Consider the following 24914-nt stretch of genomic DNA (forward strand, 5'->3'; position numbering starts at 1 on the left):
AAGGTGTTATAATTATAATTTGGTTTTCAGTGTCCGCAGGGACTTATAGGTCCTTATAGGTCCCTGCAGTGTCAGGTGTTAAGTATAACCCATATAAATTGGTATTATTGATTGAACCCATAGGCACTCCCCTGCTTAATTGTTAAAAAATATATATCTACTATACTATAAAAGTTATGTTTATAGTATAGTAGATATATATTTTTTAACAATTAAGCTGGGGAGTGCCTATGATTGAACCAATGGATTGGATTAATATAACACAGTATAAAAGTTAAGAAGTTGATAATTGCTGTTAACAAGTGATAATTGCCACATAATTAATTGATTGATCTTCGGCGCGAACCGTCTTGGGGCGAAACGTCTCAGCGCAATGGTCTTTCGGGGCGAACCGTCCCGCACTCTGATTTAGCAATAGCCACAACAATTATATCCACTCATGTTTGCAATTTCATTGTTACAATAGGAAATAAAAAACATAGATATGAGAATGAATAAATTTGATTTTTACAGGAGTATTTGACCTGGACTACACCAGCTTCCATGAAAAAAGAAGAGAAAAAAGAGAATCTAAAGGTACCAAGCATAAAAAGAAAGTTGTACAAAGTCCGCAAATTTTGTCACAAAGTGTGACTACTCAAGAGGTTGATTTGGAGGAGGTCAAAGGTAATCTAGCTATTAGTGACCCCTGGTGCACGCCGTGGTGATCTCATGTATAGTATACACTGGTTAAGTCTAGTGTGGCTGTTGGCATGATGTCCGTCCTATCTAGTGTACACAACTAGTCACAGTTCCTAACTCTGGAGAATGAAAACCAAGGCATGTTGAGACCTAGAAATGTTTTGTTGTGAAATTACCCAGAAGACCACAAAGACCAGACTCAAAATTGTCTTGCCCTTGCATGTTGAATTTCCTCATTTTTTAATAAGTGTGTTTAGTGATTTCTTTTCAGAGCCATGAAAGTGTAAGTCATTAGGAGATAATAATAAATATTAAATGCATTGACATCCAGTACAAATTAAGACCTATATTAAAATGGCACCAGATTTAATTATATCAATCAGAAGTCAGATCTGGTATATAAAACACGTAAGCTTTTTCAGAATATGAAGAAAACATAAGTTTTTCTGCCACCAGTAAAGAATATATACTAGAATATAAACTGCTTTATCTTACAAGTGCTGATGTCTTTTGTCAGAGGTCTTAAAGGGGAAGAACACTATGCTAAGAGAGATAACTCTTTTTAAGGAGGAGAAGGACACATGGTCACATGATTCTGTTTAACTACGTCATAGTCTCCGTTTATACAAGTGCAAAACGTGTAAAGCCTCAGTTCTTGTATAAATTTTTGACAATGTTTTAACTTTAATTACCATCTTATTTAAAAAAAAGTAAAAAGTTTCAACATTCTGGTAAACATTAACAAATTATGAAAAAGATTGATCCACTCCTCTGTTTCCAAAACTGCGCGTCCAACAAGTCGGTGACGTCATACACGATCTGTTAGTACTGCAAGATCATACTCGGTGAACACAGGGGCGGTATTATTATGTAAAAACAGGTCATAATCGGTATATGATGAAATATTTCGAGAAACGGGGAACACAAAAATTATTTTTGCATGGCTGATGACGGAAATCTTATGTAGGTATATCTTATTTCGCTTATTTAGCTTACGTGTGACGTCACAGTTGGTTTTTCCCGTACTCGAGAAATGTAACATGACGTTTTTGTCATGCTTATGTCCTCTTTAACGATGTCCTGTGAAATATTGAGGTCAGCTTCATCATTCGAAATTTTTACAGTTCATCAATAATTTGAAGGATTTGCATTTCAACGTAAATACAAAAATATTGAATGATAGAATTTTTTGTAAATTACACTTTTTATTGTTTAAGTTGTCTTAAAAAGTGCGTAATTTTCCATATCCAGATGCAGTGTGATAGACAAAACTTGCTTTTTCGAATTTTCAATCTATTTATACTCTGTATTATTTTAAAAGATACATGTCCACTTTAACATTTTTTTATATATGCTTAAAAAATCCAATTATGGACAGAGTGATGAGTCCGGAAACATGGAAAATTAAAACTCCACTTAGATACTGTAGGGCATAGTATTTGTCAATCAATATTTCCAAAATAAGGTAAGAAACCTAATGATATAACTGCTTTATGATATGTGGGACATACTTAATAAGAAATATACAAAATATGAAAAAAATTGAATGACAAGTATTTTTTCAGCTCAAGGTCCTTCTCCTCCTTAAATCTCATTATAACAATACAATAATTTGTCCCAAATTTTTCCATGTGTAGAATACTAATTTTGTTTTAGTTTCCTTTTCTCATATCTACTGTTAGAAAACTGTTCTTTTTACCCCCCAAAAAATCAATTTTTACAGAAAGATTCCATTCTTTATCAGATTAATTTATTATTCTGCAAAAATCAGATGCTCCAAGAAAAAAAAGGATTGTAGACACTATTAAATAAGCAGAAATTTTTACAAATTTACATTTCATGAACTTTTAAAAGAAAATATACCCAGACTTATTTCAGTGTGTGTGCAGAATATTAGAATTTTATCTGAAGCCTGGTGTTACCTTATCCCACACAAGTTATCTCCCCTTTGTTTGTCACATGGTATTGCCTAGTGTCTTGATCTGTAGTTACACCAACTAAATGTCTTGTCAACCATTCAGGTAAAATAGATAAAAACATTTAAAGATTTATAGAACTCTGAAAGTTAACTGTACCATATTTCAAGACATAGTACAAAGTATCAAGTTTTTCACTTTGTAAAAATTTAGTTTATAGTTTCTTAATTGTGGAATTTGTGCTTATGGGAAATGCTTTTTATATAGTCCAGGATGATTGCCACACTGCCAACCACACCCATAGTTTACCACATATACAAGGTAATACATGAAATCATTACCATACTTTTGTTTTAAAGGTCCCTCACAGTGTTTAAACCATTCTTATCAGTTAACAGTAAGCATTTCCTCATCAAGTTGCCATGAAGTACTGCATTTCCTTTTCTCATTCATGTTCCATACCTGAATATTCAATGTAATAAGTTTTGCTATAAGTACAGAGTGTATTGAAATGGAAAAAATAATGGTCTGTGATGCTCAGAAGTAGTGAGAATGTTGACACTGTGTTTTATAGCTCGAAGGGCAACTCCCAAAAAGGACTGCTTCCATAGTTTACCGCTCCTAGGAGGTAACCCAGAGTGTGTGTAGAGTGACTGTCCTGAGCCCTTTGCTCATACTTACGTGTAAACCTTCACTGTACTTGTACCATTTGCCTTGAAAACTCTTCATCTTGGTGCCATCTTTTTGAAAACTATCCAACCATGTACCCAATATCTTTGCTCTTGTCTATCCTTTTCTCTTTGTTTAGATTTTGAATTGTTTAAAGTAGTGTGTCTGCAGTGAAGTCATTCTTTTTTTTTTCATGTTAATTTAATTAAGTAAAGTTAAATTAAAGTTAGTCTCTGTAAGAGAATTCATGAACTTTGAATTTCTGTGTCTGAGAGAATGTTTTTGCCTCCCGACGATTCCAGTGTCACTCTTCCCTGAATAACTACTTGTTAATTAATGAGAATTCAACCATTTTAACTATATCCTGTATCAAGCATTTAATTTTATTTATATATATATATATATATATATATATATATATTAGGGATGTCAAATCGGTCAATTTTTGATAATCGGTTACTCGGACGTTTTTCCGATCGAGTACCCGGGTACTCGATAAAAGTGTAAATACAAGTGTGTTAATTTTCTTGAACCCCGTGAAACCCCAAGGCTGTTTTTATCAGGTGTATAAATGAACTATATAAACACCGATTCCAACGTAAATGATTTTGGCATTAAATTTATTTATCAAATAAACACATAAGACATAATTATTAGATCAAAAATTACAAATGGTTTACAGCTCTTGTTTAGAATCTATATTTCATCAAAAGTAGGACACTCTGTTATGCAGGTTTGTAATGATTAGACTAGCGAAAGAGAAGCAACGGACGTTGTTGGGATCGCTATTCTAATATTATAGTAAGTTTAGTCTAATATTATAGTAAGTTTAGTGTATCAGGGGAAACAATTTTATATGTTGATTACACTAACTGACTAAACTTACTACGCTGACCCTCAACATTTTTTAAAAATATTTAGTTATTTCTAAGTATTTCTTCACTTTTGAAGTGAGTTGTGGCATTTCTATGCATGTCCGATTTTGCTGCCGTATATTAACTAAATAATTTAAAAATGATTTGAAGATAATAGACCATCGACATTCACTGAAAACAATCACTCAAGCCATCCAGAAATTAAGGACCACAATAGGTGAGAACAGCTGGGTCACTAATTACTGTATATACACAGCCACAGGCGATAATTGGTGTTTTAGAGGTGTAGAAGACTACAAGCTATAATTACCGTATGCATACATGTATTTAAATTAGTTTTTGATAAGTTTTTGATAAAAATAAGTACTTTGAAATAAGAAAAAATACATATCCGAGTAACCGAGTACCATTTTTAGTATTCGATACTCGGACTTTCGATCGAGTACCCAGTTAACCGGGTACTCGTTGACATCCCTAATATATATATGTGTGTGTGTGTGGTCAGAAATCAATCAACTGTTCCTTTCAGTGTTTGCCTTTTTTTGTGTTGGAAATGACCAGCCTTTCATAGATCAAAGGAGCACTTTGAAATTTGGCTTGAGACAATGTTTCTTTTAAGGCTTGGATTAATTTTTTTTTAAGGTCACCTGAGTGACTGAGATGACCTATTGCTATCTGTTTTCATCTGTCGTCATGCATTGTAAGTCGTTCATCGGTCATAAACTTTTGAACATTATCAGCTTGTTCTCTTGAACCACAACCGATTTCAATTCCCAGGGTCAGGGGTTCTGGAGTTAGGCCAGGGCTCTAATTATATATGGTGAAAAAGTTTAAATTTGTTAAAAACCTTCTTCTCTACCCCTGTATATATATCAGATAAACTAGGTGCATGGTTATTATGAGCAAGAATGCCTCTTCAAAAACTGTGAAATTATGGCCCCAAGGTCAGGGGTTCAGGAGGGGGGTCCTTTTGATTAGAAAGTGAAAGTGCATTATTTCTTTGAATATCTTCCTCTCTGCTCCTAGGTATTAAGCAGACAAATTAAGTGCATAGTTATAATGAGCAAGAGTGCCTTTTTCAAAATTTTGAATTTCATGGCCTCTGGGCAAGGGGTTCTGGTGTTAAGGTAGAGCTCTATTGATTATATAGTGAAAATGAATTATTCCTTGAAAAATCTTCTTCTCTGCTCCTAAGTATTTAGCAGAGGAAATAAGTGCATGATAATGATTAGTATGGTGGTCTCTTCCAAAATTGTGAATTTCATGGCCACTGGGTCAGGGGTTCTGGTGTTACGGTGGGGCTCTATTGATTATAAAGTGGAAATGCATTACTTCTTTGAAAATCATCTCTCCTGCTGGACAGAGTACAAATAATTTGTGATAAGCAAGGATATATTTACCAGATTTTTGAAATATTTGGGCAACTTAGTCAAGTGTTCAGGTGCTGAGCAGGGCTCTATTCATTTGTATTCTGCTGAGAGAATGTATTCCCCTTTGCTCTTTATGTACATGTATATTTAATCACTGTAAATAATGTCATTGAAAGATCAATTGAATAAGAGAATTGTACAAAAATTTTTACAATATATATTATACAAAAAGTACATAGTTTATAATGTTCAGGTAGATTGTAAATAATAGACAATTGAAAATGAGACCAAAATACCTTACCTTTGTACCTTAAATGAACTTCAAATTAAAAAAACCAAGAGAGACCAATTAAGAGGGTAAGAGGTGGATTTACTTGAAGTAAATCTACTGGAAGATATGATATCAAGTACTGTTCTAATTATTTTGTTGATTCCTGATCCTGATTCCTGCTTCATCTATCAATTTATTTTTGTTATTTTATACTTTAAATTTATGAATCCATACAGTTGTTGTTTTATACTCAGATGACTGTTAAGGCCTTGGGCCTCTTGTTTAGAAACTGATCTTTATTGAAACATTTTGCAGAATAAATAATATTTTCTCAACAAAATGAAAATCTTTATTCCCCCAGAAATACAAAGGAATATTTGAGTTCTTAAAGCTTATTGAGTGTTATATATAGAATGTTTATTAATTATGTTGGTATTTTAACCTAGGTGCAGTTGACTCAATAAGAAGATTTTCTCATAATCTTGTTTTAGTTAAGTCATAATCACTGCTGTGTATTTCAAATCTCCAAAGACTCCATTCAGTAGAGAAGTTTTGTTTGTTTTGTGAAGGAAGGTTTTGTGTTTCAAAATGATTGGGAAATATCACCAGGAGTATTTTTCTCAGCAACAATCTTATGCAGATTTGTTGAGTATGGTTTGTTTTTTTCCCCACTTGTTTGGAAAATCATATATTGGACCTTTCAGTGTGATTTAATTTTCTACTGCTATTAATTAATATTTTACATCGATTATTTATACTTTTCTGTTGACATACCGGCATGAGTTCATTTAAGAAATGAGCAGGGCTCATCTTTATCAGTGAAGTATGTCTAATTGGAAAGTTGACTGATGTATTGGGTTTTTCAGTATGTCTACTTGGAAAGTTGACTGATGTATTGGGTTTTTCAGCTGCTACCTCCAACCCTCACCTTCACAAAGATGGAACTGGGACACCAATGACAGAGGCAGAGAAACTGCAGGCTGCTCATGATCACAAAGTCAGCACTGCATTTGACTTCATGGCTCTTTGTAGTGCTCCTACGTGGCTAGAGGGAAAGAAAAGGCGATCCCGAAGACGAAAGAATCCTTTGCATTCACCACTTCCATCTGCGACATCTGAGGTAGGCATGTTTATTAGGGGTGAAACGATACACCTCCTTCACGATACCAAAAGTATAATACAATTTTGTCTAGGTGCTATTTTCCATGCAATACATTTTGATAGAAGGAAACAAATTCAATGTTTTTATGTTTTCTTTCACTAAATCTAGTCACTTAATTTATGTGCATATTGACTAGATGAAATTGATTAGAATGAATTGACTGTTAAAGATTATTTTACAAACTATCAGTCCTCAAAAATTTGCATTTTTAAAACTTAATTGTACTGAGTAGTGTGTTTTCACCTATACTAAAGCTGACCGAATAACAATCCACCCTCATGTACCATTACTTTTGTATGTGTTTTATTCAACATTAAAAAATACATTTGGCTGTGTCATAGAATTTATCCTACAGATAGTATTATGCTTTCTTTTAAATCATTTAAGCTAATGGTTAATACTACTGTAAAAGTAGGTAAAGGTATATAGATTAAATTTCTGTAATATTTTTAGATTTATTTTGCTGAGAAAAAAACTTTTTGTGAAGTTCATTGAATTCTAATTATTGTCCCTTTGTACATTGTGTAATTTCTAAAATAATTGCTTTTTTTAAAGATCAGTTTACTTTTATGAAATTTTGTATCTACTTACGATAAGTGAGCCATCGAATAATTTTAGGCAATACAGGAAATTTGAGTATTAAGTAAGTTGCAGGACATGAAATAATCTCGAAATATTATATTTCTATGTACAGATAAATGGAGCATAAATGAGAGGTTTATTGTATAATCCTACGACCACAATCACCCACCTTTGAATTCTTTGTCGGAGATTTGAGGTCTTTGAATTTAATAAGCTACTCTTAGGAATATACTACTGATGAAACAATAAAGGATTATACTTCTAAGCCATAAATTTGTTAAAAAATCTTAACTTTAAAATGTCAGAACAAGTATACCCACATAAGTCGCATAAGATTGTTTTAATAATGTCATTTTTTTCTGATCTAGGATTGTTAAAGTAATCTTCTGCATTGAATTTGAATTATCACACATGCATTTCTGCAATTCAGTTGCAGTTCTTTGGTGGATAATACATGTACTACATGTACAAAATTAGCAAATAGTATCTGGTTTTGTAAGATTTAAATTAAGAGCACTTATGTGTACATTAAAATACACTTGTATGCAGAAATAATACCTTGGTATATTGCTAGAGATATAATTAGGGCCCCGCTCTGCGGGCGCCCTATAGTGATCAGTCTGTCCGTCCGTCCGTCTGTCCGTCCGTCCATCTGTCCGTCCGAGATCTCTTGTCCGGAGCATATCTTCTTTCTCCTTGGCCCAATCTGGCTCATACTTCACCCACAGAGTGTCTTTGGGTAAAGGGTGTGCAGTGACCTTGAACCATGTTTCTAGGTCTAAGGTCAAGGTCATAGCAGAATTATATGAAAAATCCTTGTCCGGAGCATATCTTCTCTCCTCTTGGTCCAATTTGACTCATACTTCACTCACAGAGTGCCACTTGTCAGTGGATGTGCAGTGACTTTGAACAAAGTTTCTAGGTCAAGGGTCAAGGTAACAAATAGCCTCTCTGTTTAAATTCTTGTCCGGAGCATATCTTCTCTCTCCTTGGCCCAATCTGGCTCATAGTTCACCCACAGAGTGTCTTTGGGTAAAGGGCATGCAGTGACCTTGAGCCATGTCTCTAGGTCTAAGGTCAAGGTCATAGCAGAATTATATGAAAAATCCTTGTCTGGAGCATATATTCTCTCCCCTTGTCCAATGTGGCTCATACTTCACTCACAGAGTGTCACTGGTCAATGGATGTGCAGTGACCTTGAACAAAGTTTCTAGGTCAAGGGTCAGGGTCAAAAATAGCCTCTCTGTTTAAATTTTTGTCCGGAGCATATCTTCTCTCTCCTTGGCCCAATCTGGCTCATAGTTCACCCACAGAGTGCCTTTGGGTAAAGAGTGTGTATTGACCTTGAACCATGTTTCTAGGTCTAAGGTCAAGGTCATAGCAGAATTATATGAAAAATCCTTGTCCGGAGCATATCTTCTTCCTTCGTTTTGGTCCATTGTGGCTCATACTTCACTCTCAGAGTGCCACTGGTCAATGGATGTGCAGTGACCTTGAACGAAGTTTCTAGGTCAAGGGTCAAGGTCAAAAATAGCCTCTCTGTTTAAATTTTTGTCCGGAGCATATCTTCTCTCTCCTTGGCCCAATCTGGCTCATAGTTCACCCACAGAGTGCCTTTGGGTAAAGAGTGTGTATTGACCTTGAACCATGTTTCTAGGTCTAAGGTCAAGGTCATAGCAGAATTATATGAAAAATCCTTGTCCGGAGCATATCTTCTTCCTTCGTTTTGGTCCAATGTGGCTCATACTTCACTCTCAGAGTGCCACTGGTCAATGGATGTGCAGTGACCTTGAACGAAGTTTCTAGGTCAAGGGTCAAGGTCAAAAATAGCCTCTCTGTTTAAAATCTTTGTTCGGTGCATGGTTTCTTTCTCTTAAGTCCAGTCAGCCTCAAACTTTACCAATTGACTTAGGGTACAAAACATTTGTGATTTTCCTTCCATATTTTGATATATATGCAATAGTGTTCATAGAGGATATGCAACATTTGTGATTTTTGTGCCGTTTTTTGATAGAGGGTATGGAGCACTCTTGATTTTCGTGCCATTTTTTATTATAACAAGGATGACATAGAAGCTCTTTAGACTCAAACAACACATCCCTTAATGGTACACAAGTGTTCCTCTTCAAAATAAACCCTTTTCAGCTACCTTACATTTTCATGTTCGTTGCTGAAAGCGGGGCCCTTTGAGATGGCCCCATCTCAATGATATCTAGTTTTAATTTGTTGTTGCAGGCGGAATCTGTTCCACACTCAACAGAAAACTTGGCTCATACTCAGGGAATTCCTGGACAAGACAACCCCAATCTGTTATCACCTGGTCAAGCCCAGCCCTACAACAGACGCTCCCTCAGACGGAGATCCTCAAAAAGGAGGCAGGGTCCTCGATCCAGTTCTTATGGCCCAGGTCACAGGAGGACTGCTAGCATGAAGGAACACACAAGTTCTTCACAACCCAATAGTCCTGTACTGCTTGTTAATCCAGAAATTAAGATTGACCCTCCAATTAGTGCAAATCAAACTCCAAGGTCTGCCACAATTCAACTCCATTCTGATTCTGTGACACTATTGGTGCCTGGCCAGAAACAACACAAATCCTGTAGTGATGTGATGGATGATTCCTCACATGACGAGAGTGATCAGAATAACTCAGATGCTTCCTGTCCAAATTCTGCAGGATACCTTCATCCAGAAGAAATAGTTCCTGTATCAGTTAGCAAAACTACTACATCCACTGCTGAGATACATTCCAGGCAATCAAAACATCCATTGTTAGAGGCTGTGCATCAGGACTCTGTCGAGGCAAAAATTGCTTCTGCAGATATCAAAGCCATTGTGAGACCTAAAAACAAGTTGATCTCTCCATCTAGGAATGGTCAGATTCAAACTGCAGTAGATCATTTTGCAAAGAGTGAAAAAGAGTGCAATTATTCCTCTTCTGGTTCTTGTGATGAAAATTATTCTTCTATGCAAAAGAGTGACATTCAGGTGTTGTCAGAAAGTGATAGTCATGATGAAGCTTGTGGTGGATTTGACCAAGTGGATGGAAATTCTCCAAACATGCCTCAGGATGTAGGAATTGTATGTCTTTCAGATGTGGACTGTTCAGAGGATCAGTCAGATAGTAAAACCAATTTGTTGGATGTGGTAAATCCGAGTTCTGTGGTGAAGGAAATCCATCATCCACTGAAAGGGAGGAGGATTAATTCCAAAGATCAAATTGTGAAAAAGACTACCATGAAGGACTTAAATCCTAGCAAATTATGCACACCTCAAAAGCTTGAATTGAAATTGCCAGTGGTGAAAAATTTCCCCAGTGTAGAAAGTGTTCATGCCAAAGATATTGCCAATAATGCCAGTAGTGATGTGAATGTACCAGAGTCTTCTATTCAACCAAATCTTCCAGAGGACAAGCTTAGTCCATTAACTCCATCAGAAAGCTATTCAAAACACTTGTATAAGTTTGCTATGCCCAATACCCCAACTAGAAACATGTTCAAAACTCCTCTTGCTCGCATAGAAAGCTTCCACAGTGATGACTTTGATTTCTTGCTTTCAAATACTGAATTAAAATCTACAGCCACAACTCCTTCCAGCTGTGTGCAGACCCCAACCTTGCCATGTTTTGGCTACAAACTCAACCTGAAAAAGAAAAATGCAAAATTAAAGTCTAATAAAACCAAACAAAAATCCTCCCTTTCAAATTTGCAAGGAAGCCCAAAATATGCAAATGAGGAACCAGAAGTCCAAGAATGTCAGTAAGTATCACATGTTAGTCACAGCCATATGAATTGTCCATAGCATCCAAGAAAGAGGAAGAATAAAGAGGTTTGGTAAAAAAACATCTGAATTATGTTAATATGCCAAGGAACTAAAATTGGTTTATTTTCAGGAGTAATTCTGTGGACCCTTTATCTGCTGGTGCTGGGAATGACCAAAATAAAGCAGATGATGGATTGGACAAAGGGTCAACAGTCAGCAGAGCCAAAATACATCCAATGAACAAAGGTAAATATGCACACCCATCCACTGCTTGAGCTTATTTTTACCCTAGTGCTTTTCAAAGCATGAGATTAGATGAAATGATTAGAAAATCCAAGTTGATTGTATTGCTTGCTTTGTACAGCTTGGTTTGTGTGTGGGTTTTTTTAATCCTCTGAATAGCAACTTTTTCAAGATGATGTAAATTCCCACTAGGCAACTTTTTATTCCTTCTCTTTATCAAAACCTCATAAATAAATGCGATTCTTTTTTGGGGGGCATTTTTTGGGACACTTTAAAATCATTACAAAACACAATGATAGATACAGTTTTTATAAAACTGTTTATAAAATTGATATTCCCCAAACTTCTCTTATTGGAAACAAAATTTGAAAAAAAAGTTTAAAACAATGGTGTTATATATTAAAGTGTGATTTTAACTTTTCTGAAACGAACTCAGGCTTCAACTACTTTATCATGGTGTCTCAAAAGAGACCGACGTTAGACACATTTGGCAGTTTTATTTTTTCATTTTCATTTTTACTTTAAGCTAGTCACGTAGAAAATCTCCATAATCACTGTTCCAATACTTTGGTTAATATCAAAATGGTTTCTAAAATGTAATCTTTAAACTACAGTTAAACTTTATTATCTTGAACTTCAATATTTCAAATACTATGGTTATGTCAAAGTGAGGTGGAAGTCTCAACCATTTTTTCCATAATGTATTTTAACTTCTGTATCTCAAATCCTTGGATATCTCACAGTTTTTAGCTCAAGTGAGCTTTTCTGATCAAATTTTGTCCATCTGTCAGTCCATCTGTAAACTTTTCACACTTTCAACTTCCCCTCCAGAACTACTGTGCCAATTTTAACCAATTTTGTGATAAAGCACCCTTGGGTAAAGGAATTCAAATTTGTTCAAATGAAGGGCCACACCCTCTTTCAAGGGGAGGTAATTAAGGATAATTGAAAATTTGGCTGTATCTTTTAAAAATCTTCTTCTCAAAAACCACTGGGCCAAAAAAAAAAAAGTTGAAACTAAGGTGAAAATTTATTTACATAGTGTAAATTCAAGTTTGTTCAAATTATTACCACAGGGGTAGGGTGGGGCAACAATGGGGGATCAAAGTTTTAGATAGGAATATATAGGAAAAATCTTCAAAAAATCCTCTTCTCAAGAATAGCAAAGATTTGATAAGTCATATTGATACATGTATTGAAGCATCCTCAGATAGTGTAAATTCAAGTTTGTATAAATCAAGACCCTGGGGTAGGGTCTTGGATACAATTGGGGATCAAAGTGTATAATGGAAGATATAGGAAAAAAATCTTTTAAAATCTTCTTCTCAAGAACAGAAAAACCCTGATTAGTCATATTGCAATGGAAGCATCCTCAAGTAGTGTAGATTCAAGTTTGTTCAGATTATGTCCTCTGGGGGTAGGTTGCAGCCATAATGGGGGGATCAAAGTTTTACATAGGAATATATAGGGAAAAAAATCTTAAAAATCTTCTTCTCAAGAACAGCAAAGCCATTTTAGTCACATTGATATGGAAGTATTTTGTAGGTAATGAACATTCAAGGTTGATTAAATCATGGCCTTGAGGGGTACATTGGGACTACATCTATAAAAATCATGACACCTAGGGGGAGGTTGGGGTCACAACAGGGATAAAAGTTTTACATAGGAATATGTAATAGAAAAAAATCAGCTGATGAAGAACAACAGGGCCATATTGACTCAGGTGAGTGTTGTGGCCCATGGGCCTCTTGTTTCTCAGTCCCGTCAAGTTTGAAATAATGAGGTTTGACTGTACTTATTATTGAAAGGAAAAGCAAGATACAGACTGCAAAATGTGCTTTATTTTAGAAGATCAGGAGACAGAATTATTAGTCAAAGGATCCAAGATTTCCCAGTCAAACCAGAAGAATCGCTGCTTGACCAATAATGACAATACTGACAATGACATCAAGGGCAAGAATACCCAGGTCAGTGCTTCCTAAGTTATGTCCCTTTATTGGATGTAGAGATCTGGTCCTGGAAGTCAAGCTGTGCATTTGTATCATGATATAGATTTACAGTGGTGGATCCAAGGTTAGTTTGGGTTCCATTTAGAGGAAAAGGGCATGAATTCAATTGTGATTTTTGAAACATAGTTCACATTAAGAGATATTCTGGCAAAAAAAAGCTGTTCTTAATTTTGGTGTAAGAATAAAAATAATGGACCCTGATCGTATCCCTCTGAATCCACCACATCTTTGGATTTGTCTAGAGGTCCACACACATTTTATGTGTGGGTAGAAAATGTAGCATCATTTCATTATTCAATGGTAGTTGTTCCTATTCTGAAAGCTTTATTGTCTGAGTCAGCTAACTAGCATTTGTGGAAAATGAGAAATGCTTTGTGTCTTGAAATATTCTTTAATGCTTACTTTTTGTAGCTTACTCCTTTCATTTATTTTTTACTCGTTTGAATGAAATTACACAGTTTTTGATAACAACCACCAAATTTTAATGTTTTTAATTTTTTTTTATTTCTTGGTCAAGTTAATAAAACTGTACCGTATGTCCTACATTACATTTTATCTTTGCCACTAATCTCTTTAAGGCTTTTTTTTTTCTTTCAACTAATATCCACAAATAAATTACACCAGCAACTTCTTTTTCTTTCACGAATCCAATCAAGCAGCAAATGGCCTATAAATAACAGTTCCATAAGGTAAATCCTCTCTCTTTAGTGTCATGCCTTTATTGTAACATATATCTGGATGTTCTCTCCTCTATATCAAATGTATGTTATCATGATATATGCTAAATATATCATGCATAGGCTATTTTCAGTAGTCATTATTTACATGTAAATGGTTAGCATTTTAATGAGTTTCAAAAATAATAATGCTTTTCTATTTATTTCTAGTTTTTGTTTGGCATTTTTAGCCTGTTTTTCTTCAATGCAAACAAAAAATAGCCAACACTGCAAAATAGGTACTGATCAAAATTTTATATAGATGCAACAGAAAAAGTCCTCTTTCTTCTTGTGCTACACAATAAGATTTTATAATCCATAAAGCTTTTAGTATATCTAACAAAAGCCTACAATACACATAGCTCAGGAATGGAAGGAGGCATTTCTTCTGCTACAAGTTTGCATGTGCCTTGAGCTTATTTTTGACCTTGATATGTGCCATAACCTTGAGGAGTTTGTATTTTCAAGGTCACATGGAATGATATGCTAAATTTATGCCTGAAGTATGATTCTGCAACTATTGCATGGAAATTACATATATTTTATTATATAAATATATGTTGTTGCTCATTAAATGGGGGTTGGGTGGGGTGGGTGAGGTATGACCTTGATTCAGTATCTTGTCAAAGTCACATGGTCATGACTAGTTGGGAATGGGAGAGCTAACTAATTTAAAGTCTAAATTAGCATTTTTGTTATACCTTTAAAAATTGGTTCCTATATAAATCTATACTAAAAAAGTCTTAACATTTACAATGTTTGACTGCAGAGTGAGATATTGGACCTATCGATGAGATATTGGACCGCTTACGTTACACTTTGGGTGGGATCAGCTAAATCTTAGGTGAATTGACCGAGTTTTTCCGCAGTGCAAGTAAAGAGATTTTTCATCATGGAAGCCAGTAAAAATATAAATAAATAAAAGGTATAACAAAATATTCATTGACTGTGTTCTTGGGCAAAATGCGTTTTGTTGACCCCTTGAACCAAAATGTTTGCTTTCGGCCTAACGGCCTCACGTAAACAGTTTGGTTCTTCAGGGTCTGACAAAAAGTATGTTGCCATCAAACACAGTCAATAAATGTAAATTGTTACAGATACACATGGTAATAATCATTTTTTTAGATCATGTAACCAGAAACTATTCCATAGGCCTTGATGTTCATGACCATTTTTTTATATATTTAAATCTCCTGAAAAGAAGAGCTCTGTAAAAAAATAAAATATAGAAAATTGTATTAAATTTTATAGCTTGAACATGTGGTTTTTTTCTTACTACATAATAGTAAATGGTTAGAAAAATCATATTTTATATTTTTAGGTGGATCTTTTGGGTAATTTGTTGACCACCCAGTCTCCTTAAATCATTTTACCAAAAGTATCAACATAACAAAGAAATGCTATAAGACAGTTAGATTTCATTTACTGACAGACACCCACATATAAATGTCGTCTTCAAAAAGATCTATGGCTTCCTTTCAAATTTCATTGATTAGGGATTATGTTAATACTCGTCAAAATTTATTTTATATACTAGATTGTTATTTATTTTTCTCTAATTTTCCCACTAACTAGTTTAACAAGATAATTGCTTAGCTTTAGTATTTTCCAGCCTTCCTTCTAAAAACTATTGTATGAATTTACTTATTGCCTTATTATTATTTTTTTGGTATTGTTTAGATATGGATTTTTCCTAACACTATATTCTTTAAATGGTATAAATTTCAAATATTCTTTAAATGGTATAACTTTTAAATATTCTTTGAATGGTATAATTTTTATAAAAAGGCATATTGGTATACATTTAGATATGGTTTTAAAATTTTCTGACATACAATATTTTTACTGACATCATGACTAGTAAGTAATATATGAATATGACTGCAGAAACATATGCTGCTTTTACCTATTTTGAAATTTGCTTATTTTTCAAAAAAAATATCAAATCACAATCTGTCTCTCTCTTTCTCTCTATCTCTTTCTCTAAAAATTTGAATGCATGTACAAGGATAAAAGTTAATATTTTTGAAAGTGTTTTGAAATTTAATGTTAAATCATACTTGAAGTAAAGCTACATTGGTATGGCAAAAATGCAAAGAGTTGATTTCATAATTTAATGTACATTTGTGTAAATCTGAATTCATTGTAGGCCTGGTTGTCCATTTTAAATTTTGAAGCCATGCAGTTTTGAATGATACATTTATCACCTAAAGCAAACTATTTTACATTAGTTTATAAATCTAATCACATATAACTTTAAAATATCTTCAGATAATTTCATTATTTACTGGCATAGTTCTTTTGAAAACTAAAAATTTAAGTCATGGATATCTAATGATACTGAGAACAAGTCAAGCTACTAATATCAAGTTTTAAATTGGTATTGCACATCAACATAATCTGAAAAAATACAGGCAAGAAAATGAAAGAAATCTTTTATAAAGATATGAAGCGTATAAACCAAGAGTGCAGTTCCTTGGAAAATAGATAAAAAAAGTCTTGAATATCAAAATATTTTGAATGAAACAAATTCTTATCAGTGTGGTTTTCTTCTCATGGATAATGATTAATCTTGTCATCTCCAGTTTTCTCTCTTTATTTTAAAAATAAGTAAAAAAAAAAAAAAAAGGAAGAAAGATATCTGCTGATATTCTATCTTTTTGTTTTGCAGAACTGTTCTGACAAAAATGGTAAACACAACACAGAGAGCAAAAAGTTTATCAAATGTTCACCATGGAAGCATGGCTTTGTACAGTTTTTAAGGAAGAAGAAACCAAGTCATACTCATCGTAGTCAAAACAACAACGACTCTGTCCATTCCAATCACCATGTGGACTCGCGCAATGGGCACGCTCGAATGGCCTGTAACAGCGCTCTCCATCGACCTAACCCCGATGACAGCAGCAGTGAAATGGAGACTGCCTTCTCCCCATCCCCTATCCCTGTGTTTTCTGGTGAGTTAGCTCCCCTAATGGAACTCTTGAACAAAATTCAAATTAATTCAGACTGGATTATACATATATATTGATTTTGAATAACCAAATAATTACATTTGAAAGAAATTTGTTATATTACTAAAGTGATCTGAGCTGAATTCAAGATAGAAGAGCAAATTCAAATTAATTTAAACTGGAATACTGTATTCCAGTTTTGTTATGTAGGGAAAAAAAGCTTTAATTCATATGGTGCATTCGACAGATCTACAAACAGTAGTAGCTAGATTACCTGCTACAGTCTGAACTGTTACATGTAGCTTCTTTCAAGTCTTCAGTATAATTTTTTTTTATCAGATTATTATTTTTTGTTCCCTTACAGATAGTTTAGAGGTTCATCCCTCCCCTGTTCCCGGTCATATTCCCCCCTCACCTGCATCAGCCACTAAAGTCTTTGATTTTACTGTGGTATCCTCAGAATCTCCTCAAGCTAAGTCGTGCCTTCTGAGTTGGAAAGGGTGTAGAGATTGTACATACAGTGATGACCAGCAATCTGATGATGGTGTAGGTGATTAGACAATGTCTATGGTATATGTACAACAAATCGATATTTTCATTCAAATATGCAGTATCATTAAAATTTCTGTAAAACATGATAATGTGATTCTACAGGAAAGCCAAAATCACTCTGTTTTTAAAAACAAATACATGTATTTATCTCACCTTAGCTGAAGGCTCAAGCGAGCTTTTCTGATCAAAAAGTGTCTGGAGTCCATCTGTCTGTCTGTCCATCTGTCTGTAAACTTTTCACATTTTCAATTTCTTCTCCAGAGCCCCAAGGCCATTTTCAGCTACTTGCTTTAAAGCATCCTGGGGTGAAGGGGAGTTATGTCTGTTTACAGGAAGTGACACACCCTCATTCAAGGGGAGATAATTAAGAATTTGTGAAAATTTGATGGCACCTTTCAAAAATCTTTTTCTCAAGAACTACCTGGCCAGAAAAAGATGAAACTTATGCGAAAGCTTCATTATATACTGCAAATTTAAGTTTATACATTTCATGACCTATATGAATATATATAGAAATCTTTCAAATTATTATGCCCCGAAATCGAAGATTCGGGGACATATAGTTTTTGCCCTGTCTGTCTGTCTGTTTCTCTGCAAACACTTTAACTGTGGCCATAACTTTTGATTGATTGGAGCTACAGCTTTCATATTTCATGTGTATTCCTTGTGACAAGACCTTTCTTTGGGTACCAACATATTTGACCTCTTGACCTTGGAGTTTGACCCACTTTTGCAAAATTTTACCACACTTTACCATTAGTCATAACATTTGAATGGTTGATACTAGGGCTTTCATTCTTATAATGTATACTGCTTGTGACTAGACCTTTCCTTGGGTACAAATATTTTTGAATTTTTGACCTTGACCTTAGAGTTTGATCTACTTTACAAAAACTTTAATCTAGGTCATAACTTGTGAACAGTTGGAACTAGGGTTTTCATATTTCACATGTGTATTCATTGTGATAAGACCTTCTCTAGAGTACCAACAAATAATGACCATTTGACCTTGACCTCTGAGTTTGACCTACGTTTGAAAAACTCTAATCTTGGCCATAACTTTTGAATGGTTAAAAGTAGGGTTTTCATTTTTCACTTGTATATTCCTTGTGACAAGACCTTTCCTTGGGTACCAACAATCTTGCCCTTTTAGACCTTGACCTTTGAGCTGCCATATGGGGGCATCAGTGTTTCACAAACACATCTTGTTTTTCTAGGAACAGCAAAGCCTTGATTAATATTTACATGGAAGCATCCAGTGTAGGTTCAGATCTTGAACCCCAGGAATAGAGTGGGGCCACAGTGGGCAATCAACGTTTTACTTAGGAATACATATGAAAAATCTTTAAAATTCTTCTTCTGAAGAACAGCAAATCCATGTTTAGTCACATTTATATGGAAGCATCTGCAGGTAGTGTAGATTGAAGTTTGTTAAAATCATGACCCTCTGAGTAGGATGGGGCCATAATATGTGATCAAAATTTTACATAAGAATATGTAGGAAAAAGAATCTGCTGATGAAGAACAGATGGGCCATAGTAACTCAGGTGAGCCTTGTGTCCCATGGGCCTCTTGTTTAGTGTGAGGGTGGGGTTGGTATTTACTGCCATTAAATGATATCACCTATTTAAAAAGTGATATTGTCTATTCAAATAGATGATATTACTCATTCATATAGGCGATATCACCTATTCAAATCAAATATGTGATACAACCAATTTGAATGGGGTGATATTCATCTTGAATAGGTGATATCACTTATTCAGATAGGTGATATCACATATTCAAACTATGTTTGAAATAGCAACTGCTCCCAAGAATATACATGCAATGTACATGTACATAAATTGGCGTACTCAAAATTTAGTGCAATCACTGGGTACTGAGTTGATGGTGTAATCATGAATTAGCGCAACACATATCAGTGCCATGTATTGTATATATAAATGATTTCTAAGCAGTATTCATGAATTAGCACATTGTTGTCTGCACCAAAGCTGCTAAAATATGAAACCTGCTTTTTTAAGTACACATACGGTATACTCTAAACATTTCAGTTTCTTTGTACATAAATAATAATAGAGATAAAGTATCAATAAATATATCAAAAACTGACTGCAAGTTGAATATATATAACTTCACAGGGAGCGATATCTTATGGTTTTTTAAATTGTCTCAAAATATAAAGTGAGTAAAGGGCAGCCAAATTTGCTAAGGAGAAATCTAAATCTAGTTTGTCATGTGTAAAATCATGTTTCATGAACAATTTTATTTGTACATACAACATAAAAATACACCACCACCCCTTTTTTCTGTTGAAAATGAGACCTTTAACAGTGTATCTTCAGTTTATTTATGAAATAAATGCAGAAATAGTAGAGAATATGGCTCAGATTAAGTTCAATAAGTCCAGAGAGTCTTTTATAATCTTTTTCAAAAAAGTTTGTTTAATAGTTATTAAACATGTCATCATTTTTGAAGCAGTACTAAGAAAATAAAATTTTCTTTGAAAGGCTTTTAAAATTTCATCCTTTACTTGCTTTTAAGCTAGATTTTCTCAATGAAAGGACCATCATTTTTTAATGTAGTAGGAAATGCAAATAGGTGATATCACTTGTTCTAATAAGTGATATCAACAGTTCAAAATGAATAGGGTATATCACCAATTCAAATAAGTGATACATGTACATGTATTACCTATTCAAATAGAAGATATCATCTATTCAATGTGAATAGTTGATGTCATCTATTGGAATAAATGATATACCTATTCAAATAGGTGATATCACTTATTCAAATAGGTGATATACATATTCAAATACAAATATGATATCACCAATTTAAATTGAATAAGTGATATTGCTTGTTTGAATATGTGATTATTTGATATCACTGAATTGAATAGGTGATATCACTTAATGGCAATAAATACCAAAATGGCACCTCATTTTTTAGGTACATGTATGTTTAAATATGTTTTATTGTACATTCTGAAACTGATATTGCCTTTATATCTCTGTTTACAACATCTGATTTTTACAGCAGGGAAGTGAGTGCACCTTCAGGTTTGAACAGAGTGTGGATGTAGCAATCAAAACATCAATGGCAATTAAGAATGTGCAGGATGCCAAGAAGTACTCTGCCTACAAAAAATATGCTCACACATGACGGTCCGTCAGTCACCAATCAGCACAGGAAGACAGACAGACAATGCAAACTTGTGTACTTGTGATAATGTAGCCTCGTATGTGTTCAGTCTCCCATCAGATGCAGTTGTGGTTGTCGTGGTGACAGATTCAGAGAGAGGCTGACCAAAATGGCAGACCATCTCTGTGTAAACCAATCACAGCTATGATGACTAGGTCTGTGATGGGGACTCTGGTTTTTCTCTGAATCTGCCACAAAGTTGAGAGCTTTGTACTCCCTTTCATTCCCATTGATATTTTCAATATAAATAAATTATCATTCCAGTTTGTCATGCATTGTTCATGGCACATGAGAAACAGTTTCTAGGGAAGATTTTTTTTTTACCAAATGGTTGAGCTCTTGTCTATCAGCTGTTAATATTTTTCCTTTTTGAAATATTTCTTTATGGTAGCACCTGCACAGAAACAGAGTGAGAGCTTTATAATCACAAATATTATAAAGTCTTGTACAGCTTTAACTTTTTTGTATTTTTGTAATTGAATCATCCTACTTTCATCATGTTCATGTTTTAACAATCAACAGACCATAACAATCCATGATACAGTTGATATTTTCCTTTCATTTCATGCAGATAACTCCATTGTACTTTATTGTCTTTGACAGAAGAGTTTAACTGGTTGTGATATACTTTGTTTTAACCAATACGGTGTACCTGTTACCCAAGCAAAGAAAGAGATGTATATGTGTAAATTTATTCATTAAATATTTTTAAAGGAATTAACATTTTAAAAAAAATTATATGCAGGTGATGTTTTGGTATCTTAAAGTAAAATAACACCATAAAAATTATGAACTTTGGTAAAAATTTTTCCATTTAATGTCATCATTATTCTTTTAAACCTGAAAGTTTATTTGCTGTGGCTATCAGGGTGGTAAATAGTGGCACAGTAACCTTATTTTAAAAAGGTATTTTTCTTTGTAACCAAAACCAATGATATTGTTTATTATTTGCATCAGTATTTCAGCATGCTGTTGTTTGATTCTAAACAATTTTTAGGTATTGATATTTTTCTGAACAAAAAATAGTAAACAAAAACACAATTTTCAATCCTCAATGTACATATACCAGGTATATTTAAGTTTGAAATATACAATTCACATGTTTGGGTTCTTTATCTCAGTCACCTGGCAAGAAAGAATGTGTACTTTTGATATATAATTTTGTGCTTTGAATAAAGCATGTATCATGTGCTAATAACTTATTTTTACAATAAACTGATGTTTTAATTACAAGCCAAATAATTTACTCTCAAAATGTAGAAATTCTACCTCTTCCTTTCTTTCAATTTTAATGTTTGCAGAATCTAATAACCCCCCCCCCCCAAAAAAAAAAATATAATAATTTAGGCACTTGTTGAGTGTGATTATGGTTAAGTATGTACATGTCTGTGTAAAGTTTAGATCCATGTTAAATGTGGCATCCTATAGATCATACTTTGATACACTATATCCTTTTGGTGCTTATAGTACCAGTTTAACTGTGCTTCCATTAAATCATTTGTTTATTTCAATCCAATTTGTTAGTATTAGTGTAGCTCCTTACACTTTGTTGAACCTTTTAACTCATTTTATGTTATATATCTGTGATATACAGGCTTGTTGTCTATTACCACCACCTACAAGGTTATTGGTTTAATTACACTGTAAATTTTGAATTGATCTCTACTAAAGCAGGTACTTTATAAAGTCTATATAAAGTTTATATTGATGCTAACAGGGCTTTGTCCCCCCTTTTTTTTTTGCCCCAGCAAATTTTTAGCTCACCTGGTCAAAAACCAGAAGAGCTCATGAGATAGTAAGGTGCCCTTCATCTGTCCATCTGTCTGTGAACAACTTTTACAAAGTACTCCTCCTTTCAGTTATTCAGTTAGAAATAATGCACAACTAAGCTATACTTAGATACATAATTCTGGAGATTGATTTTTAGTTCACCTGTGGCTCAGATGAGCTTTTTCTGATCAAAATTTGTCTGTTGTCTACCGGTTTTGTTGTTGTTGTCATAGTCATAAACTTTTTACAATTTCATCTTCTTCTACAGAACAACTTTGCAAATTTCAACCAAACTTGGCACTGAGTATCCATGGTTGAAGAGGATTCAAGTCTGTTCAAATAAAGGGCCACACCCTCTTCCAAGGGGAGATAATTTTAAAAAAAAGATAAAATTGGGTGGGGTCATTAAAAAATCTTCTCAAGAAGCACTGAACCAGAAAAGATGAAACTTATGTGAAAGCCTCCTGACATAGTTTAGATTCAAGTTGCTTCAAATCATGACCCCCAGGGGTAGATTGTAGCCACAATGGTGAATCAAAGTTTTGTATAAGTATATATAGGAAAAATCTTTAAAAAAAATCTTCTCAAAAACAGCAAAGCCATGATTCGTCATATTTAAATGGAAGCATCCTCAGAGTAATGTAGATTCAAATTTATTTAAATCATGACCCCTGGGGGTAGGGTAGGGCTACAATTGATAATTAAAGGTTTTACATAGGAATATATAAGGAAAAAAAATCTAATGATGAAGAACAGGAAGGGCCAGAGTTACTCAGGTGAGCATTGTGGCCCATGGGCCTCTTGTTGATTTTGACAAATAATGTTGCCATGCCAATTTAAAAAAAAGTAATAAGATTCTGTGAAATTCTTTTTAAAAATGCTACTCTTCCTACACTGTTGGTCTAATTTCAATAAAACTTGTTACACATTTAGACTAGACTATGATTATTGATCTGTACAACAGTTTTTGATTAAGGCAGTGTTCCAAATACAAAATACATGCACAATGGAATTCTTTCAAAACTATTCCTCCTTTAGTTTTTGTCTGATGTCAATAAGACTTACACCAGGAGACTACAGTAAAGACATTATTCTGAGTATCGATTTTTGATATAGACAGTGTAACCATGGTTACTAATTGTGAAATTTCTGTGAAATTCTGTCAAAAAGACTCTTGGCTATAAGACTGTGCTTTTTATAATAAATTTCTAATTGTGATCCTCTTGACCTAATTAAAACACTGTTTACATGTATAATTTCTTATGTTACTATATTTAGTACTGGCAGGTGACAAATATGTTCCTTGAACACTCTAGTTCTTTGTCATTTTTTTATCAATGGTTTCTGCATGGCATGTTCCCAAATACTACATTAAATATTCTAAAATTACAGATTTTTAAAAGAAACATTCTTCATCTTGCTTAATGTTTTTTTTTTTAACTTTTAGACCATTTCATTTAAAAGTGTCTTGAACAATCCTACATGTGTGAAAAAATACGTACTTTTATTATTTAATACAATTTTGCAGAGTTTTTTTTAAAGTTAGATTTAAAATGCAATTTAAAAATTTAATTTGCTCAACTAGAAATGGAAAATATAGAGTAAAAATGAAATTTTTACAATGTAAAGGGAAAATATACAATACAAATAGAAACCTGTAAAATACAAATGGAAAATATAAAATACAAATAAAAATTAAACAATACAAATGAAAATTATACAATACAAATGAATGATTATAAAACACAAATGCATGGCCGTAGGAACCGGGGGGGGGGGGCGTGCCCTCCCCCCCCCCCCAATAATTTTGCCGATATATAGATTACTATAGTAAACATAGATACTATATGCTTGTGCCCCCTCAATAAAAACGTCTGATGACCTTTTTTTTTTTTTTTCCTTGTCGAGGAATTTTTGGTAGTTGATGACTTTTTTTTTTTTCGCTTGTCAGGAAATTTTTATTAGTACCCCCTCAACTGTCAACTGAAAAATGTATGGCTGTGCCCCCCCCCCCCCCCCCAAACTGAAATTGCTTCCTACGGGCCTGAAATGGATAGATATACAATACAAACAGAAAATAATTAATTGCAGATGGAAAAAATCGAATATCAATGTTTGACATGCCATGATAATCCCGCGTGGAATCTGAATCTCGTCATTACCTTGATTACATTTAAA

The 24914-nt window shown here is 33.9% G+C and overlaps 1 protein-coding gene across 5 annotated transcripts in view; it reads left to right on the top strand.

The window, feature by feature from the left end:
• LOC133177003 (uncharacterized) overlaps window positions 1–21703 on the top strand; it is an 80048-nt gene extending 58345 nt beyond the window's left edge. The window contains exons 9-16 of one of the 5 annotated variants that reach the window (XM_061312082.1): window positions 514–576; window positions 6691–6902; window positions 9762–11284; window positions 11419–11534; window positions 13380–13498; window positions 16928–17210; window positions 17572–17757; window positions 20802–21703. In XM_061312082.1, coding sequence (XP_061168066.1) covers window positions 514–576; window positions 6691–6902; window positions 9762–11284; window positions 11419–11534; window positions 13380–13498; window positions 16928–17210; window positions 17572–17757; window positions 20802–20812 — 2513 coding nt within the window. In that variant the 3' untranslated portion in view covers window positions 20813–21703. The remainder of the gene's footprint in view (window positions 1–513; window positions 577–6690; window positions 6903–9761; window positions 11285–11418; window positions 11535–13379; window positions 13499–16927; window positions 17211–17571; window positions 17758–20801) is intronic. The other 4 variants (XM_061312081.1, XM_061312080.1, XM_061312078.1 and 1 more) reach the window with 4 other exon arrangements.
• Window positions 21704–24914: the final 3211 nt, after the last annotated feature.

The sequence above is a fragment of the Saccostrea echinata genome, unplaced genomic scaffold (genome assembly GCF_033153115.1).
Source record: "Saccostrea echinata isolate AGI-Se365-2 ecotype Australia unplaced genomic scaffold, CSIRO_AGI_Sech_v1 ptg000086l, whole genome shotgun sequence".
Lineage (NCBI taxonomy): Eukaryota > Metazoa > Mollusca > Bivalvia > Ostreida > Ostreidae > Saccostrea > Saccostrea echinata.